General features: G+C 71.2%; 4 protein-coding genes across 8 annotated transcripts; 2 read left to right on the forward strand and 2 right to left on the reverse strand.

The window, feature by feature from the left end:
* Nucleotides 1–51: 51 nt before the first annotated feature.
* On the reverse strand, nucleotides 52–7,557 carry SLC43A3 (solute carrier family 43 member 3). Of its 5 annotated transcripts, none has more exons than XM_054275559.1 (13): nucleotides 6,553–6,632; nucleotides 3,980–4,222; nucleotides 3,505–3,634; nucleotides 3,311–3,357; nucleotides 3,133–3,209; nucleotides 2,928–3,020; nucleotides 2,590–2,729; nucleotides 2,328–2,434; nucleotides 1,751–1,784; nucleotides 1,562–1,675; nucleotides 1,160–1,346; nucleotides 802–912; nucleotides 52–510 (listed from the first exon to the last, which is right to left on the reverse strand). In XM_054275559.1, exons 2-13 carry the CDS (start codon nucleotides 4,164–4,166, stop codon nucleotides 355–357), a joined length of 1,383 nt encoding a protein of 460 aa, XP_054131534.1. In that variant the 5' UTR covers nucleotides 4,167–4,222; nucleotides 6,553–6,632; the 3' UTR covers nucleotides 52–354. The 5 variants fall into 5 exon arrangements, with proteins under 5 accessions (XP_054131534.1, XP_054131535.1, XP_054131533.1 ...); XM_054275560.1 differs by having other exon boundaries at nucleotides 53–510; nucleotides 802–925; XM_054275558.1 differs by lacking the exon at nucleotides 6,553–6,632 and adding an exon at nucleotides 7,212–7,557 and having other exon boundaries at nucleotides 55–510; nucleotides 802–925; nucleotides 1,751–1,909.
* A 1,178-nt stretch (nucleotides 7,558–8,735) lies between these two features.
* RTN4RL2 (reticulon 4 receptor like 2) lies at nucleotides 8,736–12,761 on the forward strand. Its single transcript, XM_054275563.1, has 3 exons — nucleotides 8,736–8,811; nucleotides 10,953–11,440; nucleotides 11,820–12,761. The coding sequence occupies exons 1-3, from the start codon at nucleotides 8,778–8,780 to the stop codon at nucleotides 12,558–12,560; spliced, it is 1,263 nt and encodes a 420-aa protein (XP_054131538.1). The 5' UTR covers nucleotides 8,736–8,777; the 3' UTR covers nucleotides 12,561–12,761.
* Nucleotides 12,762–13,790: 1,029 nt separating this feature from the next.
* Nucleotides 13,791–14,776, reverse strand: TIMM10 (translocase of inner mitochondrial membrane 10). The gene is made up of 2 exons (XM_054275565.1): nucleotides 14,548–14,776; nucleotides 13,791–14,051 (listed from the first exon to the last, which is right to left on the reverse strand). The coding sequence occupies exons 1-2, from the start codon at nucleotides 14,616–14,618 to the stop codon at nucleotides 13,850–13,852; spliced, it is 273 nt and encodes a 90-aa protein (XP_054131540.1). The 5' UTR covers nucleotides 14,619–14,776; the 3' UTR covers nucleotides 13,791–13,849.
* Nucleotides 14,777–16,121: 1,345 nt separating this feature from the next.
* On the forward strand, nucleotides 16,122–18,691 carry SMTNL1 (smoothelin like 1). Its single transcript, XM_054274981.1, has 7 exons — nucleotides 16,122–16,724; nucleotides 16,920–17,106; nucleotides 17,205–17,238; nucleotides 17,333–17,473; nucleotides 18,092–18,194; nucleotides 18,265–18,416; nucleotides 18,497–18,691. Exons 1-7 carry the CDS (start codon nucleotides 16,122–16,124, stop codon nucleotides 18,639–18,641), a joined length of 1,365 nt encoding a protein of 454 aa, XP_054130956.1. The 3' UTR covers nucleotides 18,642–18,691.
* The last annotated feature ends 150 nt before the right edge of the window (nucleotides 18,692–18,841 follow it).

Consider the following 18,841-nt stretch of genomic DNA (forward strand, 5'->3'; position numbering starts at 1 on the left):
GGGGGGGTAGAGGGGGCACTGGAAGTGGTTGCAGGGTACTGAGGGGGCTGGGAACCAGCCATGGCCCTGACACTGTCCTTGTCCCCAGATGGGCTCTGGCGAAGCCGCTTCTGCTTCCAGCTGCGTCCTTTCATCTGCCAGTACTGAGCCCCCAGCGCTGCCATGGCAGCCCAGTTCCTTTCCCAGTAAAGCAGAGAAGCCCTGAGCCGTGTCTGTGTGCACCAGGGGCCTGGGGACGGGGCTGGGGGCTCGAGGGGCAGCACAGTGAGTAGAGGGGGCAGCGATGTTTATTATCCCCACCCCGCTGGCACAGCGCCCCCAGGCCGGTACAAAAATGGTGTTTGGGCGTGGGGCTCAGTGCGGGGTCTCGGCGTGGATCTCAGTGCTGGGGGGCGCTGCCAGGGGGGTGCCAGCCGTGCCCAGCTCCTTGGCTCGCCGCTGGCACTCGCGGGCCACCACCACGGGGCTGACAAAAGCCACCAGCACCACGGTGATGAGCCCCAAGTTCATCTGCAGAGGGGAAGAGTGTCAGGGCAGGGGTCTGGGGGGCAGTCCCCCATCCCCTGTGTTAGGCCTGGACCCTTGTGGCAGCACCTCCATTTCTCCAGGAGCAGGACACCCTGGAGGTGCAGGACCCCCATTTCTCATGGCATAAGACTCAACCATTCCTGGGGGAAGGACTCCGTCCCTCCCGGGGCAGCATCCCCATTTCCCCATGTGGCAAGCCCCCTTCCCTCCCAGAGCAGGACCCCATTTCCCCGTCGAGCAGCCCCCCAGCCCTCACTCGAGGGGCACACTCACATAGAAGGGGTCCCCCTGGAGCGGCCCCTGCACCAGGGCGACACAGGGGTACTGCAGCAGGGCCACCAGCGCCGACAGTGCCATGGCCAGCCCGTAGAGCTTCCCAAAGTGCTGCGGGGGAAACCTGCCAGGCACCCATGTCACCAATGGGCACCTCCTGGCACCCCTACCCTGGCACCCTCCTGAGCCCTGAAACCTCCACTGTGTCACCTGCCACCCTCCAGCGCCACCGCCACCCCCTCCCACCCCATGCTGACCGCGACGCCCTGGCTGTCCCCCGCCACACCCACAACGACAGTGCCACCGTGCCCTGTCCCGCTGAGCCCTGCGCCCCCCGAGGCTGTCCCCAGTGACTCACGCGATGGCCAGGAAGGCGGCGTTGCCGCCGTACAGGAAGGAGCGGCTGATGACCTGCAGCACGAAGGTGCCGAACTGGGCGGGCAGGACAGGCACGGCGGCCAGCACGGAGAACAGCAGGCACAGCGCCACCGTCACCGCCAGCGACAGCACCGCCGAGCGCAGGTCTGCCAGCGCGGCCAGCGTCCCTGTGGGCAGGGGGGTCACGCCATGGGGACACCGCCCCCAGGACCGCGGGCTCGGGCATGTGGTGGTGGTAGCAATGAGGACACAGGGGACAGCGAGCACAGGACAGGACTGGGAGGGGTGTTACCCCCCTAGTGTGGGTCAGGGAGGGGTTCCGCGTGGGGTGAAGGGCCGTGGGGCTCAATCACCCGCGGGCATGGGCTGGGGGCTCAGTTACCCTCGGGGCGGGCGCCTTTTCCCCGCTTGTGCCGGTCGAGGATGAGGCCGTTCCAGGGGGCGCAGAGCACCCCGCAGAGCTGGGTGAAGGCGAAGGCGTTGGTGTACGTGCTCACTGCGGGGGGACAGCGTCAGGCGGGCGGGGCCAGCCCGGGGGTCCCTGCCGTGTCCCCCCGCCGCTATGCCGTACCCAGGGCGTGGTCCCCGTGCGCCAGGTGCTCCAGCTGCGGGTTGAGGGTGCCGATGAAAAGGTAATGGCGCAGCTGCATCACCGAGAGCCAGGCCACGTGCCAGGCGAACAGCCACGAGCAGGCGCAGGCCCGGAACGGCGTCCCAGGGGCGTCCCCACCTGTGCAGGTGTCAGGGTGGGGCACGTACAGACACACCCACCCAGGTCACACCCACACCTTGTCCCTGCCGACCACTGGGGCCTCACAGCCACCGGTCCGACCCTGCCCATTCAGGTATGTCACCGTGGCCACCCTTTAACCACGCCCACACACTGCCACACCCAGCACTCCCTCATTTGCATATCCTTGCCGTCCTCCAGCCGCACCCATCAACAGCCACGCCCATCCATCAGAAGGCCACACCCATCTATTTGCATATGCATTGTTCCCTCCAACCCGGCCATGAACAGCCACACCCCCAGGTGACACTCCTTAATTACGTAGCACGGCCCACGTCCAGCTGTGGTCACGCCCACCCACTCAAGCCCCTCCCCAAATATAAGCCCCACCCCAGCGAGCAGATTCCCACTCCGGCACCTCGAGCTATGGGGGGTTCCAGGGGTGTCTCCTCGGGTCCGGCCTCTCCCGGCGTTTGCTTGTCCTTGTGGGCTCGGTAGGAGCGGGAACGGCCCCGGCACTGCAGCCTGCGGCAGCGCCTGTATCACCCCGCGTCCACCTGCCGGGGCTGGACCTGCCCAGGGGACAGGACCCGCTGCCCGCAGGGTGGCACCCAGCCCCGGGTGGGACCCATCCCCTTCTCCCCAGAGCCCCCAGGGGCGGGGCACAGGCACCCCCATACCCGTAGTCGTAGTCGGGGGGCAGCGGGTAAGGGATGCGGCTGCGCGGCATCAGGAAGAGGGTGCGCAGGAGGTGCCAGGCACTGCAGGCTGCCAGGAACAGGAACATGGCCCGCAGGGACAGCCCCTGCTCGTACAGCAGCTGGGGACAAGGACGGAGTCAGGGACAGGGACAGGCTGCCAGCAGCCACCTGCTCAGGCCTCAGGTGTGTCCCCATATGTGGCCCCAGCAGTGACTCAGCTGTGTCCCACACTGTGTCCCCAATACGTCTATAGATGTGACCCAGCTGTTCCCAGCTCTGTCCTCCCCTGCCACCACTGCCACATCCCTCGCACCCACCTTGACGATGAGGAAGATGGCGGAGGAGGAGTCGAAGGCCCCGTTGTAGAGGGTGATGATGATGGAGCGGTAGTTCCCGAACAGGTTCCCCACCTGGCACAGAGAGACCCCTGTGTGCCATCAGAGCCCTCCCGTGCCACACAGGGTGGGTGTTGGACAGGTGTCCTTGCCACCACGTGGGTGTCAGGGTGCGGGGGGAACCCACCTGCATGTTGGTGAGGATGAGGAGGATGCCACCCACTGACAGCATGGACATGGCCGGGAAGAGCAGCACTGCCAGTTCTGGGGACACAGGGGTCAGTGGGGACACAGGGGTCAGTGGGGACAGGGGTTACCAAAGAGGTTGCCCCAGGGCTGGGGACCCCCTGGCCGCAGAGTCTCACCTGGCGTGGAGAAGGCGACGAGCAGGGTCCCGCCAGTGTAGAGGGAGCTAAAGGGGACAACGGTGACATGTGGGGACAGGAATCACAGGAGATTCCCATCCTTCAGCCCTTTGGGAGCCAGGCCACTCCAATGACCCCCATTCCCGGCAGCCCCAGCCGTGTCCCCCGTGTCCCCCGTGTCCCCCATCACTCACATGGCGATGAGGCGCGCGGCCGTGGTGCCGAAGCGGTCGAAGACAACGCCCATGGGGAAGGTCATGAAGTTGTTCATGAAGGAGCCGATGGTGAAGACCAGGGAGAACTGCTCATCCTGCCCACTGCAGTCTGGGAACGGCCACAAGTGGGGCATGGGGACACGGAGACAGGGGCATGGGGACACCGGGAATACCACGGGCGTGGGGACGCAGGCACCCGGGGACACGGGTCAGCGGAGATGCAGGGGACACCGGGCATGTGGGAGCACCATGGACGTGATGGTACTGGAGACATGGACCGGGGGACAGCAGGCACATGGGCTTGGGGACAGCGGGGACACAGAGCACTGCAGGGCATCAGGACACCGCAGACAGCAAAGACACAGGCACAGTGGGGACATGGGACAGCTCGGGGCACTGGGACAGCGGGGTCACGAGTCAGGGGACCATGGGGACACGGGGGGGGGGTCCATACCAGACCCCAGGGTGAGGTTGGGGCCGGAGGTGGCAGAGGGCTGACACAGCCCCTCGAAGTAGCCCAGGTCCTTGAGGACGAAGACGAGGGAGGCCCAGCCGAAGATGATGCCGCAGAAGGCGCCGCACTCCAGCAGCCCCGACAGGAGCGTCCCCAGGCGCTTGGCCAGCCCTGCTCCCCCTGCCATGGCACCTGCCCAGGCACCCACGGGCCTGGCACCAGCCTGGGGCGTCTTCACCAAGCCTGTGGGTCACAAAGGGCAGGTGTTATACCATGCTGGCACCCACCGGGGCACGGGGACACCTGGGTGCACAGGGGCAGCCAGGCAAAGGGCACTGTCACCCCGGCTCTGTCCCTTGTCCCTGGCCACAGCGGCTGGCACCGGTGTCCCCCCATGTGCCAGGGCACAGGGCAGGGCCTGCATGAGCCAGGGCTCATACATGTGGGGACAGCTGGTGACATGTGGCACACGGCCATTGACAGACACACACACCGATTTATGGGCACACACAGCTGTTTGCAGGGGCACACACACACATTTATGGGCACACACAGCTGTTCACAGACACACACACAGTTTGCAGGCGTGCACACAGATCTATGGGCACACACAGATTTATGGGCACACACAGCTGTTCACAGGCACACACACAGTTTGCAGGCGCGCACACCTGCACCGTGCCTGCTGACTCCCGTCCTGCACCCCCCACCCACGTGCACGAGGCCAGGCCCTGCTGCTGTCACTGTCACCTTCACCGCTGCCCTGCAGCCTGACCCCCGGCAGCGTGGCTGGGTCCCACCTCCCCACCCCCAGCGACTCCCCCATAATCTCTTGGGAGCACACCCGGGTCCCCCAGGCTGCCGGTCCCCGATTGTGCCTCGGGCCCCCTGATAGCACCTCGGGCCCCCCGATGGGGGCTCGGTCCCCTCGCTGTGCCAGGAGCCCCCTGTGCTGTCCCTCTGGCCCCGAGCCAGCCTGGCCCAGGTCCTGGCACAGCCACAGGGACGCTGGCACACTGCTGGGCACCCTGGTGTGAGCACTGGGGACGCACAACAACACAGCTCACCCCAGGGACACCAGCACCCTGCTGGGGACCTGGCACGGCCCTTGGGAAACTGGCACTCTTCCTAGTGATGCTGGCACAGCCCCTGGGGACATTGGCACCCCCTCAGGGACACCAACACACCCTCCCCCCCAGGGCCTGGCACAGTGCTTGGGAATCTGGGACAATCCCTGGAGATGCTGGCACAGGGACACAGGCACGCTGCAGGGGACAGTGACACACCCCCTAGGACCCAGCACAGCCCCTGGGCCCTCCCTTGGGGACCCTGGCACAGCCCTTGGGGACACTGTCACACCTCTGGGACCCCGCCACCCCCTGGGGGATCCTGTAATGTCCCCGGGGATCCCCTCACACTGCTGGGGACCGTGACAGGTCTCCTGGGGCCGCTGCTGCCCCAAACACTGCACTGCACTGGGGCTGTCACCGTGCTGGGGCTGACCACAGGTCACCCCACAATGCAGCTGGGACTCCCCTGTGACCCACAGCCGGGTGCCAAAGGCACCGAGGCCACGTCACCCCCAGCTCCCTCAGCCACACAGAGCCTGGCTCTGCTGCCCCTGTCCCCGTGTCGCTGCCCAGGGCCTGTGGCTGTCCCGCGGTAATGAGGGTAATGAGCCTCATTACAGTGACCAGCAGCTAAAGATTAACCTGCACAGAGCCGGGGGCGGGGGGGCCCGGGGGACCTGTGCTGTGCTTAGCCACTCAGGTGGCCAAAAATAGCACAGGCAGGGGCTATGACAGCGGCTGGGGGCACCGGGGCTCCCTGACATGCGGGGGGCACCCCGAGCCATTCACTATGGGTGCCAGCCACTGGGCCTGCCTGGGGTGTCCTGGACACGCTGTCCCTGCCAGCCACACGGGTGTGTCCCCTCAGCAGTGACCCCCCCATACTGGTGAGAGCTCCCCTGCACTGGTGAGAGCCCCCCTGCACTGGTGGGCCCTCCACGAGGGAGCAGGAGGCTCCAGCTCGGGTCAGCGTCAGTGGCTCTGTCCCCTCTGTCCCTGCCGTGTCCCCCAAGCTGCCCCCCGGGCCGTGAAGGGGCAGGGGGTGTCACAGGACCCCTGGGAGCTGCCCTAGGGCTGGGCGCCCCTCCCCGCCCCGCTGCCCCGGCGGGACGCGGTGTCCCGGGGCGGGCACTGCCCGCGGTCCCCGGAGCGGAGCAGCCCCGGCCGCGGGGATCGGCCCGCACTCGTGTGGCGGGGACACACGCGTGTCCCGGGGGTGGGCAGCCGTGGGGCTCCGCCGCGCCGGCCCCCCGAGCCTCCCCACGGCCCCGGGGCCGAGACGGCTCCGCCACGCGTACCCCGACACCGCCCCGAACACCCCGGGCATTCCGGGCACCCCGGGCACCCGCACCGCGACCACGCCGAGCCCAGCCCCGCAGGCCACGGGGCCAAGGCCCTCGGTCCTTCCGCATCCTCCCGTCCCGGTCACAACCCCCTCCCGCCGCCGCTCCGTGTCCATCCGGGCCCCTCCGGCTCCTCCCGCCGCATCCCCGCGCCGCTCACCCGCCTCCCGCCCGGCCCGGCGGGGAGGGGACCGGGCTCTCCCCGCCCGGCGCTCCCGGCGCTCCCGGTGCTCCCGGCGCCCCCGGTGCCGCGGCCCCTCCCGCCCGCCCCCCCCTCACGGCGGGCGGAGCGGAGCGGAGCTGCCGGGCCTGGCCGGGCCCCGCCCCCGGGCCCGCGGTTGGGGGGGGGCGGGAGGCGGCCTCGGTGCAGCGGCCCCGGCAGCCGCGGGTCCGCCCAGGAGGGGCCGGCCCGGCACGGAGCCCGTCCCCGGCGCCGCCCGTGCGCCCCTCGGCGTGTGCAGGTGCGACAGCTCACCTGCCGCCCCCGAGGTGCGCTCCGGCGGCGCCACCCTTGGCTCGCCCTGCTGGTCACCCTCGGGCCGGTTCGCAGCGGTGCTTGGGTCACCCCTCGGGCCGTTCCCGGACACCCCAGGGCCACCCTTGGGCCATCCCTGGGCCCCTCCCGCTGTGCCATCCCAGAGGCATTCCCATGCCACCCCGCCGTGCTGTGCTGTGTCCCCTGGCTGTCCCTGGTCCCCCACCCCCTGCCTTCGTCCCGCCCAGGACACTGCTGTCCCTCCCGTCACCCTCCCCTCCACATCCTCTCCTCTGTCCCTCTGTCCATCCACCAGTGCTTGCAGCCACCCGGTCTGTCCCCACCTGTCCCCACTGCTGCAGCCTCTCATCTGCTCTGCCAGCTGCCCTTCTGTCTGTTCATCACCCGTCCATCTGTCCATCACCCGTCCATCTGTCTGTCACCCATCCATCTGTCCATCGTCGGTCTGTCTGTCACCTGTCCATCTGTCCCCCTCCAGTCACAACTCCATCCATCCCACCCATCTGTCCCACAACCATCCAGCTGCCCGTTACCTGCCCTTCCCTCCACCTGTCCATCTGTCTGTCCTCCCCATCCTTCACCCATCTCTCCATTCGTCCACCCAATCTCCAGATGTTCTCCGTGCGTGTCTGTCCATCTGTCCACCTCTCCTTATGTCCACCTGTCCATCAATCCATCCTCCACCTCTCTGTCCACCCATCTGTCCCCTCCTTCCTTCCATCCATCCTCCACAGTCTGTCCGTCCGTCCATCCATCCCCTCCTTACCCACCCTGTCCCAGCTCCAGCACCCAGAGCAGCCCCCCGGGCGGGCTCCCCGTCCCGGTTCCAGACCGGCGCTGTCCGGCCGGGGGCTCGGCACCGGGCCGGGGGCACGGGCGGGGGGAGCGGATGGCGGCCCCTGACTCAGCCCCGCGCCGCCCACGCCCCCTCCCACGGCTGCCGCCGTACCAGCTTGTGGCATTTCGCTCGCCGGAGACGGCGCCGCAAACACGCGCCGGTGCCAGCCGGTGCCGATGCCGCCGCAGCCCGCGCGGCCACGCGTGTCCCCCCACGCGCGGCACCGCCTCGGGGCCCGCGCGTCCCGCACCGCCGCCGCCCGCTCTGCCCCGGGCCGGCACCGCCGCGGCGGCACCACGGACAGCGCCGGTCCGGCACCGCGAACAGCGCCGCGGTCCCGCGTGGGTGCGGACACCGCCCCCCGCGCCCCCCCGGCGGCTCGCTGGGTGCGGGGCTCCCGGTCCCGCCGCACCCGCCCCGGGGACAGCCCCCGCCGGGTCCCGCCGTCCACGGGGGCACCAAAGCCCGGCGCCGGTGCGGGGATCGTGGGACAGAGGGAGGGACGGACGGACAGACGGACGGACGGACGGAGGACGGAGACCACCCTCCGTGTCCCGCGGTCACAGCTCCCCACGCTCCCCCGCGCCCTTTCCCCGTGGGGGGAGCCCATCACAACCCGCGTCCCCGCTGGGGTTCCCCTCCTGAGTCCCGCAGGGCGTGGCCCCCGCGGGCGCCCGCAGCGCGTCCCTCCCTCTCCCCGCTGTCCCCCCTGTCCCTCCTGTCCCCGCTGTCCCCGCCGGGAGTCCCTGTGCCCACCCCTGTCCCGCCTGGGGCGGGCCAGCCCGGGAAGGGTTAAACGGCGGGGCCGGCGCGGGGGGCGGAGCGGCCGCCCCGGGATAAGGCGCGGCGCGGGGAGGGCTCAGCCCCACGGAGCCGCGGGCAGCGCCGCGCCGAGCCCACCCGTGCCCGAGCCCGAGCCCACCCGTGCCATGCCCCGGGGCGGCGGCGGCTGCTGCTCCCGGCGGCGCGGCGGGGGCGAAGGGGGCGAGCGGCCCCCCCCGGCACCGGCCATGACCCCGCGGGTGGGCAGCGCCTGAGCGGCCGCCCCGCCATGCGGCCCCCCACGGCTCGGGACCTGCCCCCAGGTAGGCGCGGGGTCGGGCGGGGTCCCGCGGGGGTCGGGCGGACCCGGGGGTGCCCCCCGGAGACCTCGGTCCCGGCTCGGGGCGCCCCGCGGCGCTCGGGGTGCGGGCGCCCCGGGGTGAGCGGGGAGCCCCCGGTGCGCGGGGACCCCGCGGCCGCCCGGAACGCGCGGCCCGGCGCGGGGGCGCAGTCCCGGGGCGCCCCGGGTTGCGTCCCCCCGCGACCCCCGGCGCGACGGTGCCCCCGACCCACGAGGCGCTGCTGCCAGCCCGGCCCGAGGTGTGGCTGTCTCCCGACCCGCGGAGGGGCCGGTGCCAGCCCGGGACCCCCGGCCCGGCGCGGCGGTGCCCCGTGACACGTGGGTACCCGCTGCCATCTCGGGGCACCGTGGGGGTGCCCCACGAACCCCGGCACGCCCCGTGCAGCACCGGCGTGCACAGCCCGGCTGCCGGCGCTCCACGATCCACGGGGTACCCGGTGGCTCCCCGTGAGCCCCAGCCCGGGGTGTGGGTACCCCACGATGCCCAGCGGGGTGTGCCCCGCGACTCACGGGGTACGCGGTGCCACCCCCGGACCCCCAGCGCGGCGCGGAGACGCCCCGCGGTTCCCCGAGTGGCACGGCGGGGAGCCGGGAGCGCCCGGGTCACGCCGCGGGTGGGTGCCGCGGGTCCGTGGGGTACCCGCAACTACCGGGGTGGGGGGGTTGGCACCCGGGGGGGGGGGAAGCTGAGAACCGGTGACTTCAGCTCCCAACTGAGTCAGCCCGCGGCGTGGGGGAGTGACAGATGGGACGCGGGTGGGGGGCGCACGCCGGCACGGGGCGCCGGGGGAGGGGGGCGGCGCTGAGCAGATGCGCCGGACGCCTCCGTGGGTGGCTGGGGGGTGGGCACCCCCCCAGCTCGCGGAGCACCGGCAGAGGGGAAGGGAGGGAAGGGGGCGGCGGGACCCCTCGGTGCATCTCCGGTGTGACCTCCGGTGCACCGGAGGGTCCCACCGCCCCCCTCCTTCCTCTCCCCTCCCCCGGTAGCGGCGACTGGGCGCATCCACGCATCCCCGGGCGTGGATCCAGGCCGCCGGGCTGAATTATGGATGAAGCTCTCGGGTTGCAGCCTGAGGGGGGGATGGACACGGGTGGGGGGGGGGGGGGGGAAAGGGGGGGATGCTGAACACCCGGAGCGGCGGCGCGTGTCGTCAGCCCGCGCCCACGCGTGCCCCGCCCCACACGTGGCCGCGGCACGCGCGCACGTGGCACCGCCCCGTTTGGGGAGGGGGCTCGGACCCCCTCCCAGAGTGGGGTGAGGGGGGTCCCAGGGGTCCGTGACCCCGTGAGGGGTTCCGGTGGACCGTGGGGCGGGCACGGTCCCGCGGGAGTGTGGGCACGGCAGGGGGGGGTCAGGGAGCTTTGAGGGTCCCTGGGGAGCGGGGGGCAGCCCCAGAAAGTCGCAGATGGACGGCCACGTTTTGGGGTGCCCGGCATTGGTGCTGTGCAGCAGCACAGCCCTGGGGGGGGGTCTCTGGGGATCACAGTGCTATGGGCTGATGTGGGTCTGGGGGCTGCAAGGGGCGCTCAGTGCTATGGGGCGTCATGACCTTGGGATTCTCTAGGGCTCTGTGGTGGTCCTAGGGATCTCCAAGGAGACCATGGCTGTGTGGGTGGGCACGGCCTTGGGGGGTCCCTGGGGGGGAGACATGGCCCTCAGGGGCCTGGTGGGGGCCATGGCCCTGTGGGTGGGCACAGTCCCCTGCCTCGGGGTGTCCAGCCCTACAGGGTGGTGATGACCTTGGCATTCTCCTGGGGAACCGTGGCCCTATGGAGCTGACGTGGCTTTAGAGGGCTTCTAGGAGCGCCCAGCCCTATGGGGTTGTCATGACCTTGGGGTTCTCCTGGGCAACCACGGCCCTAAGGGTGGGTTCAGTCCTGGGGGCCTCCTTGGGGTGCCCAGGATCAGGACCTTGGGACTCTCCCTAAGGATGGGGTGGGCACGGCCCCGGGGGGCTCCCAGAGCCATCCGTGGCCCCGGGATGTTCCTGGTGGGCACGGCCCGGGGAGGGCACGGCTCTGCGGGCTCCGGGGGGGCGGGCGGTGGCGGCGCGGGGGTCGGGGACGCGGGTGCCCCGCGCTGACGCCCCGCTGTGCCCTCAGGCGGGCGCCCGGCGGCCCTGCTGCTGCTGGCGGCGCTGGTGTGGGTGCCCGGCGGGGCTCCCGCCTGCCCCGCGCTCTGCACCTGCTACGTCTCGCCGCCCACCGTCAGCTGCCAGGCCAACAACTTCTCCTCGGTGCCCGCGGGGCTCCCGCCCGGCGCCCGCCGCCTCTTCCTGCAGAACAACGTCATCGGGGCGCTGCGGGCGGGCACCTTCGGGCCCAGCACCGTCACCCTCTGGCTCTACTCCAACAACATCTCCTCCATCCAGCCGGGCACCTTCCGCCACCTGCCCGCCCTGGAGGAGCTCGACCTGGGTGACAACCCGCACCTCCGCGTCCTGGCCCCCGACACCTTCCACGGCCTCCACCGCCTCCAGGCCCTGCACCTGTACCGGTGCCGGCTGGCCAACCTGCCCAGCGGCATCTTCCGCGGCCTCCGCAGCCTCCAGTACCTCTACCTGCAGGAGAACGGGCTGCTCTACCTCCAGGTGGGTGAGCAGGCGGGCACAGAGGTGGGACTGGACAGGGTGATGGTGACAAGCCATGGAGACAGGATGTGGGACGAGGTGGTGCTGGCACAGCCAGAATGTGGGGCAGGGACACGAGATGCTGAGGGAGCAGGGTGATGGCCGTGGGGCAGGACCATGGGTGACCCAGCATGGCAGGGACATGGGACAACGTCTTGCACGATGCTCACAGAGCAGGGACACAGTAGAAGGTGACAGGCGATGCTGGCAGGACTGGGCCCCACGGCAGGGCTCTGTGGGGCATACACCAGTGTCTCTGCAGCTGATGCCCACCAGGCAGGGCCACAGAGCAGCACGGTGAGCCCTCATCCCACACCCACCCCTCTCCCGTTCCCCGCAGGACGATCTCTTTGCCGACCTGGCCAACCTGAGCCACCTCTTCCTGCACGGCAACCGGCTGCGGGCGCTGTCCGAGGGCGTCTTCCGCGGGCTCTCGAGCCTGGACCGCCTGCTGCTGCACGCCAACCGGCTGGCAGCCATCCACCGCCGCGCCTTCGAGGGCCTGGCGCGCCTCACCATCCTCTACCTGTTCAACAACAGCCTGGTGGCCCTGCCCGGGGACCCGCTGGCCGCGCTGCCCTCGCTGCAGTTCCTGCGCCTCAACGCCAACCCCTGGGCCTGCGACTGCCGCGCGCGCCCGCTCTGGGCCTGGTTCCGGCGCACGCGCGTCTCCAGCTCGCCCGTGCCGTGCGCGAGCCCCCCTCAGCGCCGCGGCACCGACCTGCGCCACCTGCGGCCCCGCGACTTCGACGCCTGCCCCGAGGACGACGACGACGACGACGAGGAGATGGAAGACGGCAACGGCAGCAACGGGGTGGCGGTGATGGGCACCCCGGGGCGGGCGCTGGGGCGCCCCGGCACCCTCCCGGCCGCGCCGCCCTCCGCCTTCTACCGCGACGGGCTGCCCCCCCACGACCTGCGGGGACCCCAGCCCCGGCCGCCGCCCCCGTCCCGTGACTCCCGCGGGCCCCCCGAGGACGCCAGCTGCCCCCACGACCCCTGCGCCCCCATGGCCGCCGCCGCGCCCCGCCGGGCCCCCGCCCTCCTGCCCCTCCTGGCTCTGATCCTGCCCCGACTCTGAGCCCCCCTCGGGGGTCCCGGCTCCTCGGGGCAACCGCGCCCCCCTTCTCCCCAGGGGAGGCCTCAAGAACTGTGGGGAACAGCCGGCGGGTGGGGGGCCGCAGGATGCAGAAGGGGGTCCCCTCCCATCCTGAGCGGGAAAAACCCCCAACAGGAACCAAAAGGTGGGAAATTATTTATTAAAAATGGTCTTATTTTGGGAGAGCGGGGCCTGGCTGCTGTGGGTGGGCCACTGTCGATCCAGGTCACCGCCTGCCGCTCCTGAAATATTGATGGGAGCGGCGGGTGGCAGGGCAGCGAGGCGTGCAGGGCGCTGCGGGGGGGACGGACGGACGGACGGATGGACGGACACCCCCTGCAGGACACACACACCCCACCCGCCACCGTGGGGCCGGTGACACCCAGGCTGCCGTGACGGCGCCACCCCGCACCCCGGGCAGTGCTGGCGGGTGTCACGGGAGCCGCGGGCGCAGAGCAGAGCCACCCCCGCGCCCTGCACTGCCTGACCCACTTCCCGCAGGCACACGGATGGAGCACACGCTGCCGGGCTGCGGGCACGGGGACAGCGCCCACCCCCTGCCCGCGGTCCCTCTGGGTGTGTGTCACATCCTGGTCCTCGGTGGGTGTCCCTCACACAGCGTGGGGTGTCCCTCAGCGGGTGTAACTCACTGAGTGTCCGTGTCTCCCGGTTCCTCATCCCCTCCAGATGTCCCCAGAGGTGTGTGGGGTGTCTGTGTGTGTGCACACTGTCCCCACGTGGGTGTGCTCGTGTCCCTGTATGTGGGACTGTCCCCATGCCCCCTCCCCGTGGTCTCTGGCTGTCCCCACGTGGTCCTTGCCCAGGCAGAGGTGTCCCTGGGTTGTCCCCACGTGGTCCCATCTGTGTATCCTCAAACGGGGCTGCGTGTTCTGGGAGTGTCCCTGTGAGGGTGTCCCTGTGCCCTGCCCCTCGGGGGCTGTGTCCCTGTGCAGGGCCCCCAGCTGTCCCCTCTGGTGACCCCCAGCACAGACAGACAGGGAGGGGCTGAGCCCTGTCCCACCCCACTGGGGATTACAAGGGGCTCAGCCCAGCTCTGCCTAATCCGGGAGATTACATGGGCTGGGCCCAGCCGGGGGGGCAGCCAGGGGTGCCCCCCACAAGGACACGGCACGTGGCAGCTGGGGACAACAAGGGGGGCTCCCAGCAGCACCCACGGGCACCACGTACCCCAACACACGGCCACAGGGTGGGTTTGGGGGCGAGGGGAGCGCAGCAGACGCCCAGGTTTATTGGGGTGATGGGGGGGGGGCTCAGGCGGTGCCGCTGCCCTGCTGCATGCGCTTGAGCAGCTCCTCGTCCTGCAGCGACAGCTCCGTCAGCTTCTTGCCCATCCGCTCGTGCACCTCCAGGTACTTGGCCACGCAGCGGTCCAGGCACACGCACTCCCCTTTGGACAGCTCCGACTCCTTGTAGAACGGCGGCACGCACTTGCGGTGGCACGCCTGGGTCATCCTGCACGGAGCGCACCGCGCCTGAGCCCCGCGCCGGCCGGGACCCGGCCCCGCAGCCCAGCGTACCCCGTACCCCGCCATCGCCACCCCCGGCACCCCGACCCCGCACCCCAACATCTCCTGTGCCCCGCCATCGCCACCCCGGCACCCAGCCCCGCACCTCAGCACCCCCCGTTATCGGCATCCCCGGCGCCCCCAGCCCTTGCACCCCAACACCTCCTGCACCCGCACTGTCACCCAGCGGGACCCCGGCCTCTGCGCCCCACCAAGCCCAGCATCCCCCGTCATCGCCACCCGGGCACCCCTAGGACCCCCCGCCGTCCCCACCCTCAGGCATCTCCGGTTCCCCTCCCCATTTCCCGGGTATCTCCTAGCACCTCCCGCACTCCCCGACAGCCCCAGGGTCCCCCAGTGCCTCTGACACCCGCTAGTGTCCCCCAAGCCACTGACATCCCGGTATCCCAGCGCCGCCAGTGCTCTCTCCCGGCGGGCCTCACCGGTTGTACATGTCGGCCATCATCTCAACCTCCAGCTCGGCCGCCAGCTGCTGAGCCCGCAGCGGATCCATGGCGGCCAGCACCGGCCCCGCTCGGTCCCGGTCCCGATCACGGTCCCTCTGGGCCCGACCCCGCTCGGATCCGCCCCGCTGGACCCGCACGGTCCCGCTCGGTTCGGGACCCGGCGGCGGCTCCTGCAGGAACCACGTGGGCGCCGCGCTTCCGCCCACCCGCGCAGCGGCCCCGCCCCACCGCCGGTGCTGGCCAATCGCGTGCAGGAGGAGGCGGGACCAGGGGTGCGCCTCTGTCGCTGATTGGTCCCGCTGAAAGGGCGGGGCCCTGGCGGCGGCCGAGCGGCGGGAGGGGAGCGGCGGAGCGCGCGCTCGGCCCGGCCTTTGCCCCGCAGGGGGCGGGGTCACGGCAGGGGGGCGTGTCCAGGTCGAGGAGGGCGTGGCCACCGCCGGGACCTCACCCGGGCATGGCCGGGGGGCTTCGGGTCCCTCTCTGTGTGTCCCCTGTTCCTCGTGTCCCCGGGTCCTCCTGTGTCCTGCCGTCCTGCCCGGGCTGTCCCCGTGTGCCCTGTGTCCCCGCGTGTCTGTGTCCCCCATTGCCCCGGGGAGTCTGCTCCCCCCGCGCTCCCCGTGTCCCCGGTGTGTCCCCCGTGTGCCCGTGTCCGCGCTGTGTCCCCCGAACACCTCGGCGTGTCCATGTTCCCCACCTCGCCCGTGTGCCCGTGACCCCCAAGTCTCCCTGTCCCTGCCCAGGGTGTCCGTGTCCCCTGTGCCCCTCGGGTCGCACGGCACGGTTCGGTCCCCTCCCCGTGCGGTGTCGCCGCTGTCCGGGAGGGGCTGTCGGCGCGTTCCCCCTCCGCAGCCGTGCCCGGTGTCCGGCCCGGCCCCACGCGTGCCCCGCGGGTGGGCGGTGAGTGAAGGCGGCACCTGCCCCCGCCGGGTAAAAATAGCGCCGGGCGGGGGGGCCGGGGCGCAGCGGGGCCGGCGGAGCGGGAGCAGCCGCAGGGTACGGGCCGAGGGGTCGGGGGGCTCCGGGGGGCTCCGGGAGCGCCGGGGCTCCGGGAGCGGCCGGGAGGGTGCGCGCTGGGGGGCCCCGGGGAGAAGCACCGGAGGGCAGCAACGGAGACCGGGAATGGATTGTAGGGGGCGGGCAGTGGGAACGGGAGGGCAGCGAGAAGACATGTGGGGCCGGGAGGGGGACATGGCGGGGCCGGGATGGGATCCGGGCGCTCGGGAGGGGATAGGGGGGCAGGAGGGGGCACGGGGGGGCTGACATGGGGCATGAGGGCAATGGGAGGGTTGGTTTGGGGCTCGGGGGGCTGCTGGAAGACGTGAGGGGCCGGGCTGTGCTGTTGGGGTGCCGGGATGGGGCATGGGGGGGCCGGAGAGGGACAACTGGAATGCACAGCGTGGGAGTGGCAGGGCTGGGGGAGGGCATGGGGACAGGGACAGGAGGGGGTTTAGCCGGGCTGGGGGGCTGTGGGGGGCACGGGCAGGCTCACGGCTTCATCGGGGGGCACCCCAGTGACAGCCCTGTGGCCCTGCAGCAGTGACCGCAGCAACATGGAGGCTCTGGGAGACGCTGAAACCCCCACCTCGGACACCCCCATTTCGACAACCCTCACCTCGGACACCCCCGCCTCGGACACCCCCACCCCCGGCACCCCCACCCAGGACACCTCCACCGCGACCCCCGGCACCCCCACCTCGGACACCTCCACCCAGGACACCCCCACCCCTGGCACCCCCGCCTCGGACACCCCCACTGCGAGCACCCCGACCCCCGGCACCCCCACCCGAGACACCCCCTCTGACCCCGCCGCGGGGCCCGGGGAGGGCAGCGGGGAGGCGACGACTGCAGGGGGTGGGGAGGAGGCTCGGGAAGCGGGGGGCGATGGGGGGGACACGGGGGGTGATGGGGGGGACACGAACACGGGGGATGAAGGGAAGGGTACGGGGGGCTCAGGGGGGTGCGCGGGGGGAGACGCTGCCGGGGATGGCGGGGCAGAAGCGCCCCGGGGTGCCGGGAGCGATGCCGGGGATGGCGGTGCCGATGCCGGGCCAGGGACAGCCGGGGGCACCGGAGGGGGCACCGAGGGCGGTACCGAGGAGGGCACCGAGGGAAAAGCGGCGCCGGCAGCAGCGGGCAGCTCCCAGCGCCGACAGGTGAGGAGGGGTCGGAAGGGAGGCGGCGGCACAGCCAGGGCAGGAGGCGGTGGGAGGGCAGCTGCGGTACGGATGGGGACAGGGGTGGCTTTACTGGGGCAGGGTGAGGGTGCCAGGGCCAGCATGACAGTGCCAGGGACATTGTGTGAGTGACACTGACCGTGCTGGCAGTGCCACCCTGCCTGTGCCTTACAGGAACCCACTTGGCTTCAGGACGAGGATGACGAGCTGTGGCCTGAGTTCCCTCCCTGCTCGTCCCCAGAGGGGGCCACCAGCCCCACGTCCCCCATGTCCCCTACGTCCCCCATGTCCCCTACATCCCCTACATCTCCCACGTCCCCTACGTCCCCTATGTCCCCAGCATCCCCAGTGTCCCCCACAGGTAAGAGCCATTTGGGCAATGGCACCCGGGTGTCCTGGGGTCACTGCTGCCCCACAGTGTCCTCTTCCAGCGCTCTGACCCCTCCTCTCTCCTTGCAGCTGGCGCCGCCGAGGACACGGGGGGCAGCACGAGGTGTGTCCCCACGGGTGGCACCCCGGTCCCCCACGGCAGGGATGGCACCCCCCAGCGCCCTGCTCATGGCTGTCCCACCCGTGTGTGCCTGCAGGGCTGCTCCAGCGGGGGGGACACGGGACAAGGCAGCCCCCGGCTCGGCGGGACAGAGGCTGAGGCTGGAGGGGGCCGGGGGACGGCCACGAGTGGGGACCCGGGCACAGGGGCGCAGCGCCATCCTGGAGAAGTTCGGAGGGTGAGGGGGCCTGGCCCCGCGGGGGCAGGAGGGGCACTGAGGGAAGGGGGGACTCGGGGGTGTTGGGGGGCTACAGGACAGCCAGGGACAGTGGGATGGATGAAAGCAGGGGGGGTGTTGGAAGGCAATGGGAGGGACAGGGGAAATTAGGGGGCATGGGGGGCACAGGGCAATGGGGTCACTGGGGAAGTGGGGCTCTGTGGGGCAGTGGTGATACAGGGCGGACATGGGGCAATGAGGGAGCGTTTGGGACACGGGATATTGGGGACATGGGGCAATGAGGGAGCGTTTGGGACACAGGGGATATTGGGGACATGGGGCAATGAGGGGTGCAGGGAGGAATGGGGGGTCTGTAAAGCAGTGGGGCGTGGGACAGGGGGCTGTGTGGCCATGGGGCAAGTAGGGAGGATATGGGACAGAGGGGGTATTGGGGGCATGGGGCAATGAGCGGTACAGGGAGCAATGGGGGGGTCTGTAAAGCAGTGGGGTGGTGCGACAGGGGGCTGTGCGACCATGGGGCATTGGGGGCCCAGAGCCACGGGGCAATGGGGTCACGGAGGGGCTGGGGTCCCTGTGAGGGACCGTGGGGTGGGGATCCCACATGCCAGGTCCCCCCAGGGCTGCCAAGGGCCCAGCCCCGCACCTGCGGCGCTCGGGGGGGGCCGCCACGGTCAAGGCGATGCTGCTGGAGTGGTGCCGCGCCCGCACCCGCGGGTACCCGGTGAGCACCGGGGGGGCGGCGGGAGGGTCCGGGGCGGCCCGGGGATGGCCTGACCCCCCTGTCTGCGCAGAACGTGGACGTGCAGAACTTCTCGGGGAGCTGGGGCAGCGGCCTGGCCTTCTGCGCCCTCCTGCACAGCTTCTTCCCCGACGCCTTCGACTTCGCCGCTCTGGAGCCCAGCGCTCGCCGGGACAACTTCGCCCTGGCCTTCGCCACCGCCGAGTGCGTGAGCGCAGCGCCGGCCCCTCGGTGCCCCCGGACCCCCCGGGCGGCGCCGGTGACCGCCGTGTCCCTTGCCGCAGGGAGCGGGCGGGCTGCGCCCCGCTGCTGGAGGTGGAGGACATGGTGCGGCTGCCGGTGCCCGACGCCAAGTGCGTGTACACGTACGTGCAGGAGCTGTACCGCTGCCTGGTGGCCAAGGGGCTCGTCAAGACCAAGAAGCGCTGAGAGGGAGGGACCCCCACAGCCCCCCAGATGTGCCACCCCCTCCTCGTCCCCTGCTCTGTCCCTCAGCAGTAAAGGCCGTGCTTCCAGGCGGTGGTGGCCTCGTCTCTGCCCAGTGTCTGGGCGCTGTCACCAGGTTGGGGCACAGCCACCAGGAGGGTGACATATCCCCCAGGGTTCCCGGAGCCCCCCACCCTCCCAGT

This window comes from Melozone crissalis, unplaced genomic scaffold (assembly GCF_028551555.1).
Source record: "Melozone crissalis strain CALT ecotype California unplaced genomic scaffold, PUWL_Pcris_2 ptg000018l_1, whole genome shotgun sequence".
Lineage (NCBI taxonomy): Eukaryota > Metazoa > Chordata > Aves > Passeriformes > Passerellidae > Melozone > Melozone crissalis.